The sequence below is a fragment of the Phyllostomus hastatus genome, unplaced genomic scaffold (assembly GCF_019186645.2).
Source record: "Phyllostomus hastatus isolate PE091 unplaced genomic scaffold, TTU_PhHast_1.1 phas_contig_86, whole genome shotgun sequence".
Lineage (NCBI taxonomy): Eukaryota > Metazoa > Chordata > Mammalia > Chiroptera > Phyllostomidae > Phyllostomus > Phyllostomus hastatus.
In genome coordinates this window covers 68,476,892-68,495,083 of record NW_025333977.1, presented here as the reverse complement: position 1 = coordinate 68,495,083, position 18,192 = coordinate 68,476,892, and the positions used below count along the sequence as shown (strand labels likewise).

The window sequence follows — 18,192 nt, the reverse complement described above, 5'->3', positions numbered from 1 at the left end:
GATGCATTCAATGCAAGAGCCCACTGTATTAAGAGAGGGCACCCCTTGTGTACTGTGAATTAGATTAAGTGACTTACACGTTGTAAAACATAACAACTCAATAAAAATATATATTATCTCCATTTTATAGATGGGAAAACTGGGGACCTAAGAGGTTAAGTCACTTGTCCAGAGCCACATAAATAGTAAATGGTTAAGCTTGTTGTTAAGTCAGCTCTGTCTCATCCTATAGCTCACAGATCAGTGACCACATTCACAATGAGAATAAACTTCAGGGACTGGCCACCCTTTCTTATGGTCCACTTGTTCTTTCTTAAAAATCTAGAAGACACCTGGCTCTAATTAAAGCATTTGATTTACTCTGTTGCACTATTCTGTGAAAATTTCAAAGGAAGCTATATGACATTATTTCACTTGTAACATGGAGCAGTTTGTAGGAGAGATTCAAAAAGAAATGAATGATCATCTAGTTTTTGCTTCTCTGCCTATTCAAAGGCAAGTGTCTCACATATCTTCTTAAGATAAAATAGAATGATAACTCTCTTTGCCTTTGGAGACTTCAGAAGGATCAATGGTATATGATGGTATAAATGAAACTCTGAACCTATTAATAGAAAACTGCTATGTATATGCAAAGTTATACTATTCCAGTGAAGAGTAATCAACAAATGCATGCATATTTATGCAGTGCACAGTTCTTCAGGGTGGGGGTGGGCTGGAGAGCTTTTTCTGGAACTCACTCTGTGACAACATGGAAATCGTTGTCAGCTGGCCACCTTCCAATAGAATATAAGACCAGTTCTACTTAACATTAGAGAGATTGACTGTTCTGAATGATTGTTACAAGCACTAAAGAATTCCTGAAATCTGGCCAACTTTTTAAAAATATAGACTTTATAAATAAGTTGGCACTCTGGCATGTAATTATAGAGCAGATCGTTGTAATTTCCTTTCTGTACCTTAAGGAGAACTGGATTTGCTGAGAGAATAAAAATCAATCGATCCTACTTAAATGTAATTTGGAGAAAGTTTAATACAAAATACAATTCAAATAATGAGACCGAAAAATGCAGCACTAGTGAAAGATTAGGAAAAATAGGCTGAAAGTGGGGAAGAATATAGTTAATGACTATACTACTAAGATTTCCTGGAATATTCCAAATTCCAAATACCCTGTTCTAGTCTTGTCCTAAACTATTGAAATGACCCAGGGATTTCAACGTTCAGCACACAAATTAGAATTTCCACATGTGTTTTTACATCCAAAAGTAATACAGAAATCCTTTGGAGAGCATGTTCCCTGATGATCTGATACAGAATCTGAAGTAAATGTGGAAACCAAATGTAGTAAATGCCAAAGTAAAATGGGTTTTACAAATGGCATTGATAAATCATGTTTAATGGTTGATAAAGAGAAAAGCAGACCCTGGCATCCACTGCTGGTTTGGCCCCCACAGCTCAGCTTGGTGTTTTCCTGCTGAACATCAACAATTTGAAAGAATACCAATTTCAGCAAGACCACTTGGTGACTAAGATGGATCGAGACAAAATCAAGAGCACTCTGTAATCGTGTACACACAGACAAACGAGTGAACACAAAAACTACTGTCCCCACTGCATAGCTAATGTAACTAACTGCTGCTTCTTTTCCAATCACAACTTGAGCTTCACTCTGTTCTTCTTGTCTTCACGTTAAGAATGATAAAGCTATTCAATCACAAAATTATTCCACTCTCGGACAATATCCCATTGAGAGCAAAGCTTTACTTCCTTGTACCCTCTCCAGAATCACCTATAACACAAGGCCAAGTCCCATAGTAAGTCCTTTCCAACACCGTCTTACTGAAAGTTCCCACAGTTTCTCATGATATGTGTTTTCTATTGTTGCAGTGAGTAAATAAACCTAACTTTGTTCAGATACAGGTGTGTTCCTGCGGGTCTTTGATTGGAAGGAATTGATATAGTAAATATAGATGCACTGTATCCCAACAGAGAAAACAAAATATGCTAATTTTGCTATAATAATGCCATTCATGCCAGCTGAATTATACCATTTCTTAAAAGGATATAACAACTAAATACGGATCAATGTTTTTATAGGCCAGGATTCAAATACTATCTCTGCCTCTTTCTCTTCTTCATTCTCAAAACAATCACATTTGAAAACCATGTATATAATTCGAAAATAAAATAAATAATCATATACATTGAAACTAAATAGGAAATACTTAGTACATGTATAAATTCACACAAAATTGATCACAAGAAATAAGAAAGGCTAAAATCAATGAAAGAATGGCAAGACTATATCAACTCTTTAAATCACAAATAATATATATATAATAGATAATATATATGATAAATTTTAATTTGAAATTTAGCATGTTAGGAAGGTGCCACAGAATTCTTATACAAGAGGTAGATGTAAGCACTACGGGCATTAGCAAAAACAAGAGATAACAAGCACCACTTGGAGAAACCAATCTTATATTGATTTGAGTCCTCTTGTCCTGCAATTAACCGCATTTGATGATTCTATATGCACCATGTGAAATATTACAGACTACAATGATAAGGTAGTGCTTCTCAAACTTTAATGTTCATACAAATCATCCAGAGATCTTGTTGAAAAGCAGATCCTGACTCAATAGATCTGGAGAGCACAGTCCCAGGTTCTGCCTTTTTAACTAACTCCCCAGTGACGCCAGTGCTGCTGGCCAAGGGGCATACTAAGTAGCAGAGGTAGCAAATGAAAGCCAGCAAGAGTGGGCTGGGAAGCTCCCAGGCTACGCTCATGCCTGCAGTCATCACCTGCTGGGCTGTTACCGCCCATGACAATCCCACACTCATCCAGAATGCTGGCAGTTGGAAGTTCTTTGGCAGATGAATAATAAAACTGCTTCCTGCTACATTATCCACTACTTATATTCCAAAAAAAGAACAATCTTTTAAATTCCTGTTATGAAATTAAAGGTAAAAAGAACTCTGCCTGTAATGGGATTTCTAATCTCATCTATCTTTGTCTCTTTGTAACTCTACCACCTTCGCTTCCCAACATATTCTTGTCATTCCCGATGTTTACTTCAATTCAGGCTTCATATAGAATTCACACCCTAGGCATTGAAACTCCATATGGTTTCCTTGAGGCTTTGGTTAGTTTGCCCTTGAATAATCATAGGCACCAAAAGCTAGAGCCTGCTCAAGGGAAACCTTGGGGACCCTGTGTCTCCTATGTTACAACCCAAAAGCAAAGAAACAAAAGGGACCTAAGAGGTCATCTGGTCCAGTAGCCCCACAGGTTTGTTTTGGGAGAAGTGATGCTCATGGACGTGGGAGGCAGGCCGGACCTGTTGCAGCGCAGCAGATAAACCATCACACTGCCCTCAGACTAGCTGCAGTCACACTGCAGCTGTGCCTGCGTGATGCTGATGGAGCGAGAGGCTCGGTATGAACCCTGCTCAGGACCTGGATCTTGGACTCCGGTGAATTGGACTGCTAAATGTATTTCCATACTCATGTTAAATAACCTCACTAAAGTTTCTGGGTCAGTGACTAGGGGAACTGTGGTCTAGAAAGACCCAGTCTGAGGCTTCTCTGGACTGGCTGACAAGTACAGATAAATTTCAAGACTTCTCCCACTTGAGAAAAACTAGGAGAGATTAGCATAATAGACATGCTTACTTTAGTTGATACATCCTTGTATCTTTTGCTGGTATCTGATACCATTACACATATTAGAGAAAAGATAATTTGACTAAGATCTATGTGTCTGAAGGATCATTCTCATCCTTTCCCAAACTGGCCCTCAGTTGGGCTTCTTACTGAAGAATTCACAAAATATCAGTTATATAACTTTATTACCTGAACTGCTAACTACATTATATACTATATGTGCTCAAAAAAATGATGACTAAAAGGTACACAAAACATTTAAATACAAACAAGTAAAACAAAAATCATGGACGTAATCACACTAAGTGGTTTCTGAGGTTTTCTTATAATCCTCATATGATGAATGTCAATTGTCTTTAGTTGACTGCTAGATATCAAAGAAAAGATATGTAGGAAACTTTTTAATTGAGAAAAATCTATTTTAAAAAAGCAGAGCTACCTCCCTTTATCAGTTTTAGTGGTGGAACACAAGAATTCTCAGGGTAAAAAAGCGAATTGCCACAATTTACAAAAAGAGCAAACTAAGACCCAGAAAAGTAGAGAAAATAGCTAAAATATATGACTAGTTGGAAAGCCAGAATTGGAAATAAAGTCCAGTATTAATGCCAAGACTTGTGATCTTCCCTCTACATCACAATATATTCACTGATAGATTTTAAGATTTAACAATACTATCTTGCACATAGTAGGCTCTTAAATATTCATTGTTGACGAACATAAGGTATGGTCTGAGGGGCAGTGGGAGTCACCTACCCTGCCCCACTCAGCTAGATTTGCTGATTGCCATCGTCAGGTTCAGTCAACTTGAGGATACAATACGTAGGGGCTTGGAAGCCTTTTGAAAAGTTGGATCTTGATGCAATGTCCTATCATTGTTCCCTGGGCCCCAAGTCATACAGCTCACTTCCAGGTATCTGGTACCACATTTGGCACATAAAAGGTGCTCAATAAATAGCAATAATTGCCACTAAAAAAAATTCATTGCTGAAAAGGAAGCAAATTATCTATCTGCAAGGGAAACAAATTTATCTGTTAAATCAGACCTGTGATGATGCTTATTTTTGTTACTGCTCTCAGCTATCTAGAAAATCATTGAGCGAATGCGTAGTTTTTCTCCTAGCCAAAGTTCTAATTAGATATCCAGATGTTAAAAAACAGATCTTTAAAACAAATGCAAAAATATTTTACTTTTGTACTGAGGGAAAAAAATAAGACTCATTTAAGTATCAGGAATGATTTATAGCTTTACCATTTACTACAAAGTATATTCATAATCAACTAAGGAACCTATAAAAATAAAAACAAAAAGTTATTTAACACTGTTGTTCCAATCTATTTTTAAAAAAAAGAATGCAATTACCAGTTTGAGGCAGTAGAACTTTGGAGTCTTCAGATGTTTTAGTTATAGGTACAGTCCATGGCTTTTCACTTGAAGCTACAGCAAAAAGAAAGGAAATTTGCTGAAGATTTTGTGGGGAGGACAAAGAAACAGAAATAGGTTACTGTTGTAGCTGACTACCAGAATCCTGCAATGAAAAGCACATACTGATCCAATCAAAAGCCATCATCTATCAAGAAGAAATCAATATGTACTCATCCCAAGAGTGATTAGTGACTAGAGAGAGACCAAAGCTTGGTTTCATATTCTCAACATTTTTTAGGACAAAAAGCTAACTTAATGAGCTATGTAGAATTAATAGACTAATGATTGTTACTGAATTTATAAAAAATCCAATCAAATAGGGTTTGTTTGTTTTTTAAACCAAATCAACCACTTGTTTAGCCAAGTTAATGGAATTTATCAGTTCTTTGAAATTTGCAGAGATGGGACCCAGTAAATGTGTTCTCCAGAATTAAGTAGTCACCACCCACATCTTAACACCAGATTTCAGGTACTGTTATTACCCCAGCTGCCCCCAGGTTTCTCAAAAAGGAAGGGTGTTTTTGCCTGAGGAAATTCTGGAAGTCTTTTCGGAGCTGTAAAGAAACACATAAGAAATGTTATGACTTGAGGTACAAGTAACAGAGAAAAGATTTTGCTAAAACAATCACAAAGAGGCAAATTACTCATGTAAAGTAAGAGACTGTTTATATTTCTTAATCCTGTGTTTCAATACTGGATGATATAATAAAGCTTTTTAAAAAAATAATACAAGCCACTATAATTGAAAATTTTGAGTACTTCTTTTCATTTTTATTAGTTTTTTAATTTCTTCAGCTATGTGTATGTGTGCTCTTAGATATATTTCATTTAGATTCATATTAAGCACCAAACACATCTGAACTGAAAAAAATGTCTATCTACTAGCTATTAAAAATAATGTAGTCACCAGGCTTTATATTTAAGCTTATCCCAACCAACAACTTTATTGATATTGTGCTCAGAAAGAAATTTGAAGAATTCTAAGAAAGAGTCTTCACAAATTATAAATATATTTTCTCTGTGAAGATAATTGAATAAAAGATATTTAGAGAAAATATAGAAAACAATTTATATAGTGACATGATAATTTTGAATTAAAAGAATCAAATATAACATCAAAATATGACCACCAAAAAGAAAAACAATGGAAGGATTTGTTATAGAGAGAAACTCTTTAAGACCTAAATTACAGAACAAAGATTTTTACAACATTTAAAAACTTGGTGTTGGGGAGCTTATGGGTTAAAGCCAAGTGTCTCTTCTTTCCTGTGAGAAGATAAATTTGAATAAATCAGCCTAAGGACTTCTTTCAAATGTGCATAGAATTTCCAAAGTAATAATAAGTAGTAGTGTTTAATAATTTTTACCTAGAGTGCTCAGTGGTAATTCAAACCTAGGTATTAGAATACTTTGGAATCTTTCCGGGGTCTTTTCGCTGAGAACTACAATAAAGAAGAGTTCAGTTAGCAACTGTACGAATCGGGATTGGACATAGTGGCTTAACTACCATCATGTGATACATGCTCGAAACAGAGCGTGCACTGGGCAGCTGATGCCTTTCATGGAAATAGCTGGCTTTGCCCGGAAAAATTTTACATAGCTGTTCAAATTTGAAGGTACACTTTCAAAGGGCCTTGGTGTGGCACGGACGGTCAACATCACAAGTACAGAACAAAATACATGCTGCTCCTTTTCTTCAGAAGAGAACAAAGCAAGTAAGAATCTCTTAGGCCAAGAAGCAACTAACATACATGATGTAAAATTCTTATTAGAAAGCATGACACTTTTGGGGATTCTCCTCATATTTAGTACACACAAGACTTGGAAAAGCCAATCAAAGCAGAAAGCACAGACATAGCCAAGACTTCCAGGTTTCCGCCATCTCTCCAGGCTTTCTGGGTTAAAAGGTTGGCATTCTGCTTTTCTGTACAACCCAAGAGACTGGTGAAAGGGTGTGCACTTAGCATCTAGTCTCCAGAGCTGCCTAAATGTCATTCACCAGGATCAAGGCATGTTGTTAACTCTTTAATGAAACTGGTCTAAGAAATAGGAAGATTAACTACTGCTGGTAAGGAAGGGAGAGAAGAGGAGAAAGGTAAGGTACTGGATTACTTTTCTGTGAGTGTTGGGAGGGTTTTGTTTGTTTTAGAAAAAAACTTCTTAGAATTACCCAGTGTTGTTTCTGAAATGTCTAAGGCACTAGATACAGTGGGTTTAGTGGTTCTTGGAATTGATTCAGGAGACACTGGAAGGTAAAAAAAGACAACTTTACAAATTAAGATAAAATTATGAAACATCCAAAGACCATAAGACACTTATTGCCCTTGAGAATTAATAACTGACACCTAGTGCATTACTTCTCAAGTTCTGTCTGTTAAGGACTCCCTGGCTTGCTCCAAGTTCCTGATCTGACATTGATCCCAGGCTCTCCTTTCTGGGTCTGCTCCATTTCCCATGTGTTACAAAAAGCACACTGAATTGATCTGTGTGAAAGCACTTAGAAGATTACTCATAATTTTTTATTTATCTGCCTTTTCTTTCTCTATCTTCAGGGCTTAGCACGATGTCTGAGATATAGCAAGCCAGTACATGCTAAATGTTTATTAAATAAATGAACTGATGAGGAAATAAAATAATGACCCAGATTTATTTAGAACTATTACATTATATTATTTCTCTCTTTCAAAATGCAGTCAATATGCAAAGGTTGCAACTGCATTGAAATAAGAATTCAAAAGCTCAGCCACAAGGTTGTTCCAAGTGCTATATCAAAGGCAAAGACAACCTCAGCTAAATAATTTTTTTCATGTTATATTGTCTTTTTTAAGATTTTACTTTAATAGTTTTTCAAGTACAGTTTTCTGTCCTTTACTTCATAAACACTTAGTCAAACACCATAACTTGTTATTCAGTGTTACTGTGTTATCACAAGTCCTTACCCTGCAAGAAATTCTGGAGTTGTCTAGCTCACCGTTTGTTCCAGATCTCAGTGATCCTGTATTTCATTTCTTAAAAACTATTGGAGGATTCAACTATTGGAGGGTTCAGCTAAAAACTATTGGAGGATTCAACTATTGGAGGATTCAGCTAAATAGTTTTTAAGAAATGAAATACAGGAACACTGAGATCTGGAACAAACGGTGAGCTAGACAACTCCAGAATTTCTTGCGGGGTAAGGACTTGTGATAACACAGTAACACTGAATAACAAGTTATGGTGTTTGACTAAGTGTTTATGAAGTGGAAAATTCTGAGGTCAATTTGGAAGAGAACTAAAAAATCTGTAGACTCTCCTATGAGACACTGTGCCAAGAGAAGAAGTATAATCGGGTAGAATCTTTGGGGCAGAAAAGAAGTTGGACTCATCCACTGCGTCCTGCCCATGTTTTTACTGGTGTTGAACAATTATAGTGAAATTACAAAACTACCTAGGAATTTCATTCAAATACATTATTTTAGCATCTTAAATAGCTTTTACCTCTGCCCCAACTCCCATGAAGGTGAAGGATGGAAGGTCCATCTCCCTCCTTTAGGCAGAACCACATACTTCTTGCTTAGTCAGAAATATCCCTACCTGTACTGGTTCCTGGAAATCAAGTTATTTTATTTCACCACCAATCTTTATCTTCTCTGGAATAGTTATGAGTTCCAGAATTTAATACAAGGTAAATATCACTAATACTTCAATTAATAGCAATTTTAGGGATTAAAAAATCACTTTAGATTGCAGTTACTTTGATAAATGTGGATTTGGGGAAATTCTTGCCAGATGTTTGCTTTGCCGAGTCCTAGACAAGGTGGTGTCGCCCTGGCAAAGACCCTGTAGTTCAGAGAATAATGAGTCCCCAGTGGGCTGGGCTTGGGCACTTCATTCATGGAAGAAATGCTGAATGTTTGTTAGTAATGGCTGATGAACTGGGGAAAATGTATCCCACATTTATTTTTTAAAGTATTTTTAATGAACTGTTATATATTGTCTGTATTAGGATTGTTAATCTTCTGAAGATATTGTTGCTAAATAATATATATCTTAAATTATGGATTTGTAAAGGGATTGGCATTCCACTCAACTGACCACTTGAGAAAGTGAAGAAATAAAAAATGGTCTCATGTCTCTGCATAAAAGGAAAGCACCATAACCAGGTATTACTTTTTAGTATAAAAACATTTCAGCTCTGGCTGGTGTGGCTCAGTGGATTGCGCACTGGCCTGCAAACCAAAAGGTCGCCAGTTCGATTCCCAGGCAGGGCACATGCCTGGGTTGCAGGCCAGGTCCCCAGCTGGGGGCATATGAGAGGCAATCGATTGATGTTTCTCTGGCACATTCATGTTTTTCTCCTTCTCTTTCTCCCTCCCTTCCCCTCTTTCTAAGAATAAATGAAAAAAAATTCAGAATATTGAGGTAACAACTTTCATTCAGAGTGAACAATACAGTTTCCATATTACATAGCAGTTACATGATTTGACAGTTTATTCTGCACCTGTTGTTTTTTCCAAACATTATATTAAGAACTTAGAATAGCCTATTGCTTTGGGTTTATGATCAAAATCAATTTCCTACTGGTTCTTCACTGAAAAAAATGTACAGGCTTATCCACCATTTGTCATTTGAAAAAAATATTACTTATTCTCTCAAAGTTAATGACACAAAGATCTCATTACCTGTTATGGGCTGTGCTGGGATTTTTTCTACCTTTGGTGTTTTAGATTCAGCTGGTAATGCCAAGGTTTCATTCTTAGCTAAAAAAAAAAATCAGAGAACAAGCAATTTGCCTCACTTCCTATAACACAGTGTCCAAATACAATTCATTCAAAACATAGTCAAATAGTAGACTATTTCCAGAAATCTATTCTGCTCTTATCCCTTCCCACCAGGCAGTCAAAAATTTATTGTGCATTTCTACAAGGGATTAGCATGAATAGATGATAGTCTTCAGAGTTCCTTCCTGTTAACACTCAGTAATTCTCTAAGATCTAAGATGACATTGGAATGAAGAAAAAAATCACAACCCAATACTTGGATAACTCTCAAGTCATTCTGATTCATAGAGTTTCTGGAAGGCCTATGTTGTATTGCAAATACTCACTGGAATTTTATATTCAAGTACTCCTAATTAAAATAAAATCAATGAATAGAAAATTTCCATTACTATGCATAGTGAAACATGTAATAGGTTATGATACTGAAGTTTTAGAAAAGCACAAATAACACACATGGGAAACTGAATTATTTAACAATATTTGTGGCAAACAAACAGTAATTTATTTGAGCCACATGTTAACGAAGACCTTTGTTTTGGTTACTGTGGGGATTCAGTGTAAAGAATAAAATCAAATTTTCCCCATTTTTCCTCACTTCAGACAACTCTCAGGAAATTCCTTTTAAAATGTAGGTATTCTTTTTCAAAGGGATTACATTTCTATACCAGAGACTCCCAGTGATTAAGATATTCCCCATTTAAAAAATGCAAGGATTAACTTGATTCAGCTATTTTACACCCAAAATCAATGACCTACTTGTAATACTTTGAAACAGTCTAGTGGCACAAAAGGATTAATTCATCTTTGTGATACCCTGATCATGTCACCTTGAACTGATTATAATCAGAGGAATTTTTTAGAGACCTAAGGCTGTGCAGAAACTTCTTGGGTTTCTCAACTTTGGCACTATTGACATTTTGGGCTGGATAATTTTTTGTTATGGGGACTTTCCTTGGTTGCGGGATGGTTAGTAGCACCTCTGGCCTTTACCCACTGGATTCCAGGAGCATGTCCATAGTTGTGGCAACTGCAAGTGTCTCCATTTGGACACTCCATTGCCAAGTACCGACTGGGAGACAAAGTTGCTCCCTTTGAGAACTGTTGATCTAACTTGTGCTCTCAAAGCCCTTTGAAGATGCAGATATTGAAATCTTTTGTGGTTCATATCTCTGTTGTAAAGACCATTTTTTTCTTTTTCAGTTGAAAAGGGCATAAAACATTTATTTACCTGTGACGGACAAGGCCATCCCTTTCACAATGTTAATAGAAGCCAATCAATGTTTACTGTGTATTAGAGAAGCGTTCAATAGATTTCTACTAGATTAGCTCTAGATTTCTACTAGAGCTAACTATTTTCAGGAGTGATTTAAAATGCTGCAAATAGGTGCCCCATGTGCCACATACTTGCCATATCTAACAGCCAAGTGTGTTTTGGGTGCATGTGCACCTGAAGTTGCACAGCATGTCTGCACAACAGAAATGATTAATACCTTTTTTCAAGTTAACTTAGCAGGGCATGGAGATAAGGGGCTCTATTTCTGGAATAACTAACTGAAAACACAGATCCAATATAATTTTATTAAAAATTCTATTTTTAAAACTTCTAAATTTGATCAACCTTTTTTCCTGCTTTTTTTGTAGTTATAGTTTTTATTAGAACCACTGTGATTGTTAAAAAAGGAAAAAAACATTCATGTTACACATTTTTATGAGCAAGCTCAGTTCTGTTGTTTTCAGCATGTACCATAGGAAAGCGGATGTTTTTTGTTTGTTTATTTTTTCCCAAATGTAAGGTTATAAGGTTTCTTTAATGGTCTCTTCTTTTTTAGTGTCCTCTAATCCTTTAGGACACATTTGCTAATCCTCCCCTTCCTGAGTAATAATATCCTACGTTCTTCGTGGTTGCCTGGCTGACCAGGACTATTTACTTACTTACTTAATAATTTATTTTTAACTCAGATCCTAGACTTCTATGCAATGCTCTAAATCACTTGGCTTTAGCTTCTTATAGCCTAAACATGCCCTTAACTGGTAATTACCTTAATTTAAAATTAAGCTGAAAAAGGAGAAAGAGGTAAACTGCCTTTCCAAGAGAGAATTTGTATCCTTTACACATCACTAATTTCTTACAAAGTCATATTGTATTTTCAAGTATTGTACTCCATATCAGAGAAACTGGTAGATGGAGAAATGTTTACATGAGGGCTCTTTATGCTTCCTATCAACCCCACGCCTTCACCTGCGCTAGCTCTGTATAAGCGCAGCCTCCGCAGCCTTGGCAACAGTGGAGCAAAGTGCAATCAGCATGACCTACAACCCAGGAAATTCCTCTTCCTGTCTGATTCTTCTGTACCTTTTTTCAACACTGTTGTTTCCTTTACTTTTTGGCAAGCTAAGTCTTGGCTTTGGCAAATGCTTTGTATGTCCTTGGGAGATGTGGGTGTAATACTGGCTTTCTTGTTTATTTCTCTCATTATTCACACCATGTGTTCTTAGAACAAAGGCTAATAATTTCTTGATGTCCCATGATGGGTCCCACTAGAATGAGGATATTATTTTTAGGATTTAGTGTATTAAAAATGGGGCTTTTCTAAACTGTGGTGATAAATAAATCTAGAAAAGTTTATTTCTCCCTTGTTAGTATAAAGAATTATGATCACATTAAAAATACAGTAAATTTAAAATATGATTTTTAAACACAGCCTGTTAAGATGGTACATTTGATGGCCTCATGGGACATTTTCAAACATACTGGCTATCAATATCTTCAATGTGTCAGAAACTCATCAGTGTTAAATTTAACAGGTGTTTTCCCAGAAATACAAGTTAAAAAAGATATTTAAGTATTTGCATTGCATTTTTTCTATTAACATCCCAATCCTAAAGATTTAGTGAACTATATCAGAAAAATAAAATTAAACAAAATATAAAAATCCACTGTTTAATCTATAAAAAAGCAGGGGGGGAATTGGGAATATCACTCAAAACTAAGGACTAAGGAATAAAACATCTTCTAATTCAAAACTGACAGCAGTGGTCTGGGAAAAAAACCGCTATTTTCAGTCTCCTTTGCAAATCCTGGGTTTTGTAGTTTTGAGAGACAGACTAGGAATCCAACCAATCAGAGATTTGCTGTTTTTCCCCCTCTTCCTGAGTAAGTGCTTCCTAGGTGTGGGACAAGGCAATATGCAGGCTCCAGACAGAGACCCTGTGAGTGCAAAAGTCCTGAGCTCTGGCGCCAAATACAAGTTCATGAAGGCATTTCATTTGGAGGCTTCCTGGCTTTTAGCACAGTACATGGATGGTATAGAGTGGAGTGACAGGGTTTTATAGTTCAAAGCTTGTTGATCAAGCCTGATGTACACATTAAGGATCAGAAGCCTTGAGTCACTTATCTACGTTCTTGGAGTTAACTCACCCTAGGACTAAGAGCTATAAATATTTTACAATGAAAATGTAAGGATTGCACAAAATCACAAAGATTTATTGGCAACTATTTTCACAACTCAAGAAAATGGTGATGCATAAGCTTTGAAGATTTTTCTAAAATTGTAAGTCTAATAGTCCACTTATTTAGTGTCCTGCCCACTTAAGGCTTTCTTCCTCCTTGCAGGAGGTTCTCAAAATTAATAGTTAAGAAAATTTAAGGGTTCTCATCTTTTAAAACAGTTAGTCTGATTGCCTCCAATCAAAGAAGCAAAGAGGTTAGGTGTCCAACAAGGGAAAGTAAATCTGAGGTCCCAGTATGGGCAGGTCCTGTGTCTGTGTAACTCACCACAATAGTCCCCAGCAACTTGCTCTCTGGCACAGAGGAGTGCTTAGGAAGCATCTGTTGACTGAATGCTACCAATTCAATTAGGTAAGTGCTGTAGTTCTTAGCTAGTATTGACTTTAGGGAAAATATTCTGCATTTTTAAGTCTTGCTCAATTTCTATCACATCACACCATCTCCTTCCATGTTTATCAATAGCCCAAGACAGTCTCCAGAAACTTTAGAGGGGTGGTTCTCAAACCAGACTAGCGGTATCCATATCACCGTACGAAAAGCAAATCCTCAGTCCCCACCCCAGACCTACTGAATCAGGAAGCCTGGGTGGGCCCAGCAGCCTGTGTGTTCACAAACTCTCCAGGGTGTCTGATGCTTGATAGAGTTTGAAGTCCTCTGCTACAGAGAGAATTAATTTGACACTCAAGTTTAGTAACTAACTTAGCCCAGTGACCACTGCAATTATTCCCTGGGCTCCTTTCAAAAGGTATGGCTGTTTTTTTTCCCTTCAAATTATTGCATTTTGTGTTTGTTAAACACTGAAATCATATTGGGTTCTTTCTAGAAAGAGGAAGCTGTAGCAATCTCAAGTCAATGATAATGCTAACAGTCCTGATCTTTATATCAGTTCTTATTGAAAGCATCTCATGGTCCCTTAATTGTACTAAGTGTAACTTATAACAATTACCCTATTTGAAAATTTTATCTATAATTGTGTGTATTTTCACTAATTTGATCAATGTTCATCCTTCTCTTGTAAGTGTAAATTCATTTATTTTTTATGGAAAATAACTATTTTCCTATAGAATGTGATTTAATAACTTTAATACTTCAACTTCTCTGGAAAAGAAATTTTCCAACTTCTTTGGGAAAAAAATCTTTCCTAATTTTTTTTTCCAATTTTTAATTGTGGTAAAATATACATAACATAAAGTTTATGGCCCTAACCATTTTAAAATGTAAAGCTCTGTAGTATCAAATATATTGATAATGTTGTATGAACATCACCACTATCCATCTCCAGAACTCTTACCATCCAATAAAACTGAAAATCAGTGCCATTAACACTAACTCCCCTCCCTCCAGTCCTTTGCAACCATCATGCAGACAGCATTGGTCTTTTTGTAGTTGGCTTATTTTGCTTAGTATGATATCCTCAAGGTTCATCAACATTGTAGCATATGTCAGGATTTCCTTCCTTTTAAAAGCTGAATAATATTCCATTGTGTGTATAAACCACATATTGCTTATCCATTCGTCTCTCAGACCCTTGAGTTGCTTCCACGTTTTAGCTACTGTGAACAATGGTAATACAAACATGGGTGTACAAGTAACTCTGAGAGCATTTTTCCAATTCTTTTGGTTACATACCCAGAAGTGGAATTGTTGGATCCTATGGTAATTCTATTTTTAATTTTTTGAGGAGTGATCATGCCGTTTCCATTGCAGCTTTACCACTTTACATTCCCATCAACAATGCATATGCCTGTCCCTTACTTTTACTTTGAGATCCCAAACAGCTCATTTTCTAGATTCCTAGGATATTCTAAGAATATCAGCACTAGAAACAGTCACCAAAAAGTTCAATCGTAGAACTTTGCTCCTTACCTAATTGTGTCTTGATTGCATCTGAAATCTCAAACATTATGGATGTAGGAAGTTTTACAGTTGTGTCATTAAGGCCAGGAATAACAAGGTGGACTGCAAGAAAAGAGAGTAAAGATGAGAGGAAGAGAATGCATCATGGCATAAAATAAAGGTCAGAGTGCCAGATACTAGTAACTATGAAGTATAGCTATTCAGAACTGAACTACCAGTATCCTCTGGCTTTTAACCCATGCATGCAAAAAAATTATAAAATGGATGCTTCGGATGTGTGGTGAACAAACAATGCCATTATTAATAATAATTTTTAAAAGAGAAGTTCAATATGACCAAAATTCCCTCATAACTGCAACAATCCTGAGGTGCTCTCATTCCCACAATGCACGAGCCAGAGCTGTTTCTCTAACACACTGTGATAGAGGTGGCAGCTCTTGGCTCCTGGCCCAAAGTAAACACAGCCAGGATCCTAAATGTTGAAATGAAATGAACCAACAATTCAATAGACCTACTTACAGTGCATAATTCCATAGAGGCCCTATTATTTTAAAAAATAGCCTCATTTTCTTAATCTTAAGTATAGAGTTTAAGACAACTCACCTAGTATTGTTCCTCCAATGGGAGACTTATCTGGGGATTTTGTGGAAGCCCTGTGAGTAACATTCTGAATCACTGTTGAAATACAAAAAGATAATGGCAGTTGGGGGGTTGGGGAATAGTCAGAAAACAGTAAAAAGCTAACAGTGTGAAGTCACCTGAACTGAGCCCTGGTCTAACTTTTCAATTAATAGAAAAGAACTCATTGGGTTGACTACACAGCAAACTAAAGAACTAGGAGGCACATCTTAGCATCAAGTAATGAATAATGAAAGGCCATTAACTGTAACACAGAGTGTTCTATTTTAATGAGCTGAAAATTTCTTTTCTGATCCCCACTCCCTGCAGCCTACTCAAGTAAAGAACTAGCACAAAATGAGAAAATGTATAATCTCAAAGCAAAGAATCCTTGGATAATTCCAATACCAACTGACCCTGCTTTCAGAGTACATGGGACATTATTTTCTTAAAATTAAGAACAACTTTAAGTGCCCAATCTCTTCTACTAAGAAACTTTCTGGACATAACAAAGTCAGTTCAATAATTTGGAAAACTGAAAGTCAAAATAAAAACAACCAGATGATGAAATGAAATAAGACATCATAATTCTTAAAGCCAGGGTGTCTTAACTTTCCCTAAAGTGACCGCTACATCAAATTTTTATTTCCTTAACCCAAATATCCTATTAATGATTTTCTTCATGTATGCTAACTTACTACTAAACTAAGCCACACATATTTAACTGACTTTTTAAAACTGAATACTTATGACTGCTTTGTCTCTAGTTGTATAGCCAATGTGACTTGCTGTGACTTGGTTTATTAGTACAAGAGCTAAAATTACCTATTAACTTCTAATTTACTAGACTATGCCAATTTCTTCAAACTTTTTTTCTGAAAAACAATAATCAGAAAAGTTGAGAAGATATGGGCAATATTTAATTATTTCAGTCAAAAAGTATACTAAAAATAATTCTAGCCCTGGCCAGGTGGCTTGGTTGGTTGGAGCACTGTCCTGTCCACCAAAACGTTGCAGGTTCGATTCCTGGTTAGGGCACATGCCTACATTATGAGTTCTATCCCCCAATCAAGGCATGTATGGGAGGCAATAGCTCAATAATTAGGGAAACATTGATGTTTCTCTCTCTCTCATTAATAAACATATCCTCAGGCGAGGAAAAATATATATATAGGGTCTGGCATAGGTAACACTCTTTTTTATTACCAAAGCATAAGCATGTAATTCTGTAACTTAACAATATCACACTCAAGCACACCATATGACATTTTAGGTGAAATGTTCAAAATAAAACTATAAAAACTATTATTACACCCATATTATTATCCTACCAACTATGCTCAAGTAGGTGTTACTTCTGCATGACCCTGTACATGTGTGTATAGTTCTAAACACATATCCAGAAAAGACTCATAAAAGTTACCTTGCTTGATGATTGTTATTGGGATCAGCTTCCTTGGGACATATGCTGGCTGAAAAGGGAGGAAGAGAATCAGTTTTTCAGTGCTAACTTTTTAAAAATAATGAATAAAAAAAACTAAAGTAGCTCTTTCTTGTCTTCCGTGAAGTCTCCTGTGACACAGGTTTAGAGGTTGCTGGAAAGATCTTAGTACATATGTGTCTGCCTCTTTTATTGGACTCACTTTGTTTTTCCTGTAAATGTCCAAAGATTTAACAGAAGCAGTTTCTTCAAAACTCCCACTAGTTTACTTAGAAATTGCAACGGAAAGAAACAAAATCTTCAGTACTGAATACTAGTCTATTTTCACTTCATTTCAGATGTGACCCAAATTCTCTTTACATTCCCTTTCAAATAGATGTTATGCTATGTATTATCTTTCTAAACTGAACAACATCACTTGCTTGAGTGTACCCAATCACTGCTGCTGCTGCTGCTGCGGCTACACGCAACTCAGTCACCATGAGCTCCCGATGCCACGTATTTCCTTGCAGAGAAGGCAGAGCTGGGAATCAGATCCAGACATTTCTATTTCCAAGGTCTGTACTCTTAACCATCCTGTATGCATTTATGCACAAAGGACCTCAGAATTAGAAAGGCCGTTCTCAGAACACTGTATATTTCCCCTTCTCCCAAATTACCTCAGACATCCCTCAGGAAGTTATAAAATCATAGAACTACTTGAACTAGGGGCAGGTATAGCATCACCAGACAGAACTGTGAGCCAAGAATAAGACAGCCATGGGAGAGACATGGAAATAAGGTAAAAGAAAGGCAGCAAACTATGTAGGGAAAAATTAGGTTGAGTTAAAGAGGTAAACATGACATTGATTTCTTGATGTTTTATTTGAAGTGCATACATAATACAGATACTCAAGATCTACCAGATCTGCTG

The 18,192-nt window shown here is 36.3% G+C and overlaps 1 protein-coding gene across 8 annotated transcripts in view; it reads right to left on the bottom strand.

The window, feature by feature from the left end:
* Positions 1–18,192, bottom strand: part of LOC123826727 (ABI family member 3 binding protein) — a 243,861-nt gene that overhangs the window by 114,861 nt on the left and 110,808 nt on the right. For all 8 annotated transcript variants that reach the window (XM_045850740.1, XM_045850741.1, XM_045850747.1 and 5 more), the window contains exons 7-14: positions 17,262–17,310; positions 15,824–15,895; positions 15,230–15,322; positions 9,757–9,834; positions 7,266–7,340; positions 6,463–6,537; positions 5,578–5,649; positions 5,033–5,107 (exon numbers count right to left, since the gene is read on the bottom strand). In XM_045850740.1, coding sequence (XP_045706696.1) covers positions 5,033–5,107; positions 5,578–5,649; positions 6,463–6,537; positions 7,266–7,340; positions 9,757–9,834; positions 15,230–15,322; positions 15,824–15,895; positions 17,262–17,310 — 589 coding nt within the window. The remainder of the gene's footprint in view (positions 1–5,032; positions 5,108–5,577; positions 5,650–6,462; positions 6,538–7,265; positions 7,341–9,756; positions 9,835–15,229; positions 15,323–15,823; positions 15,896–17,261; positions 17,311–18,192) is intronic.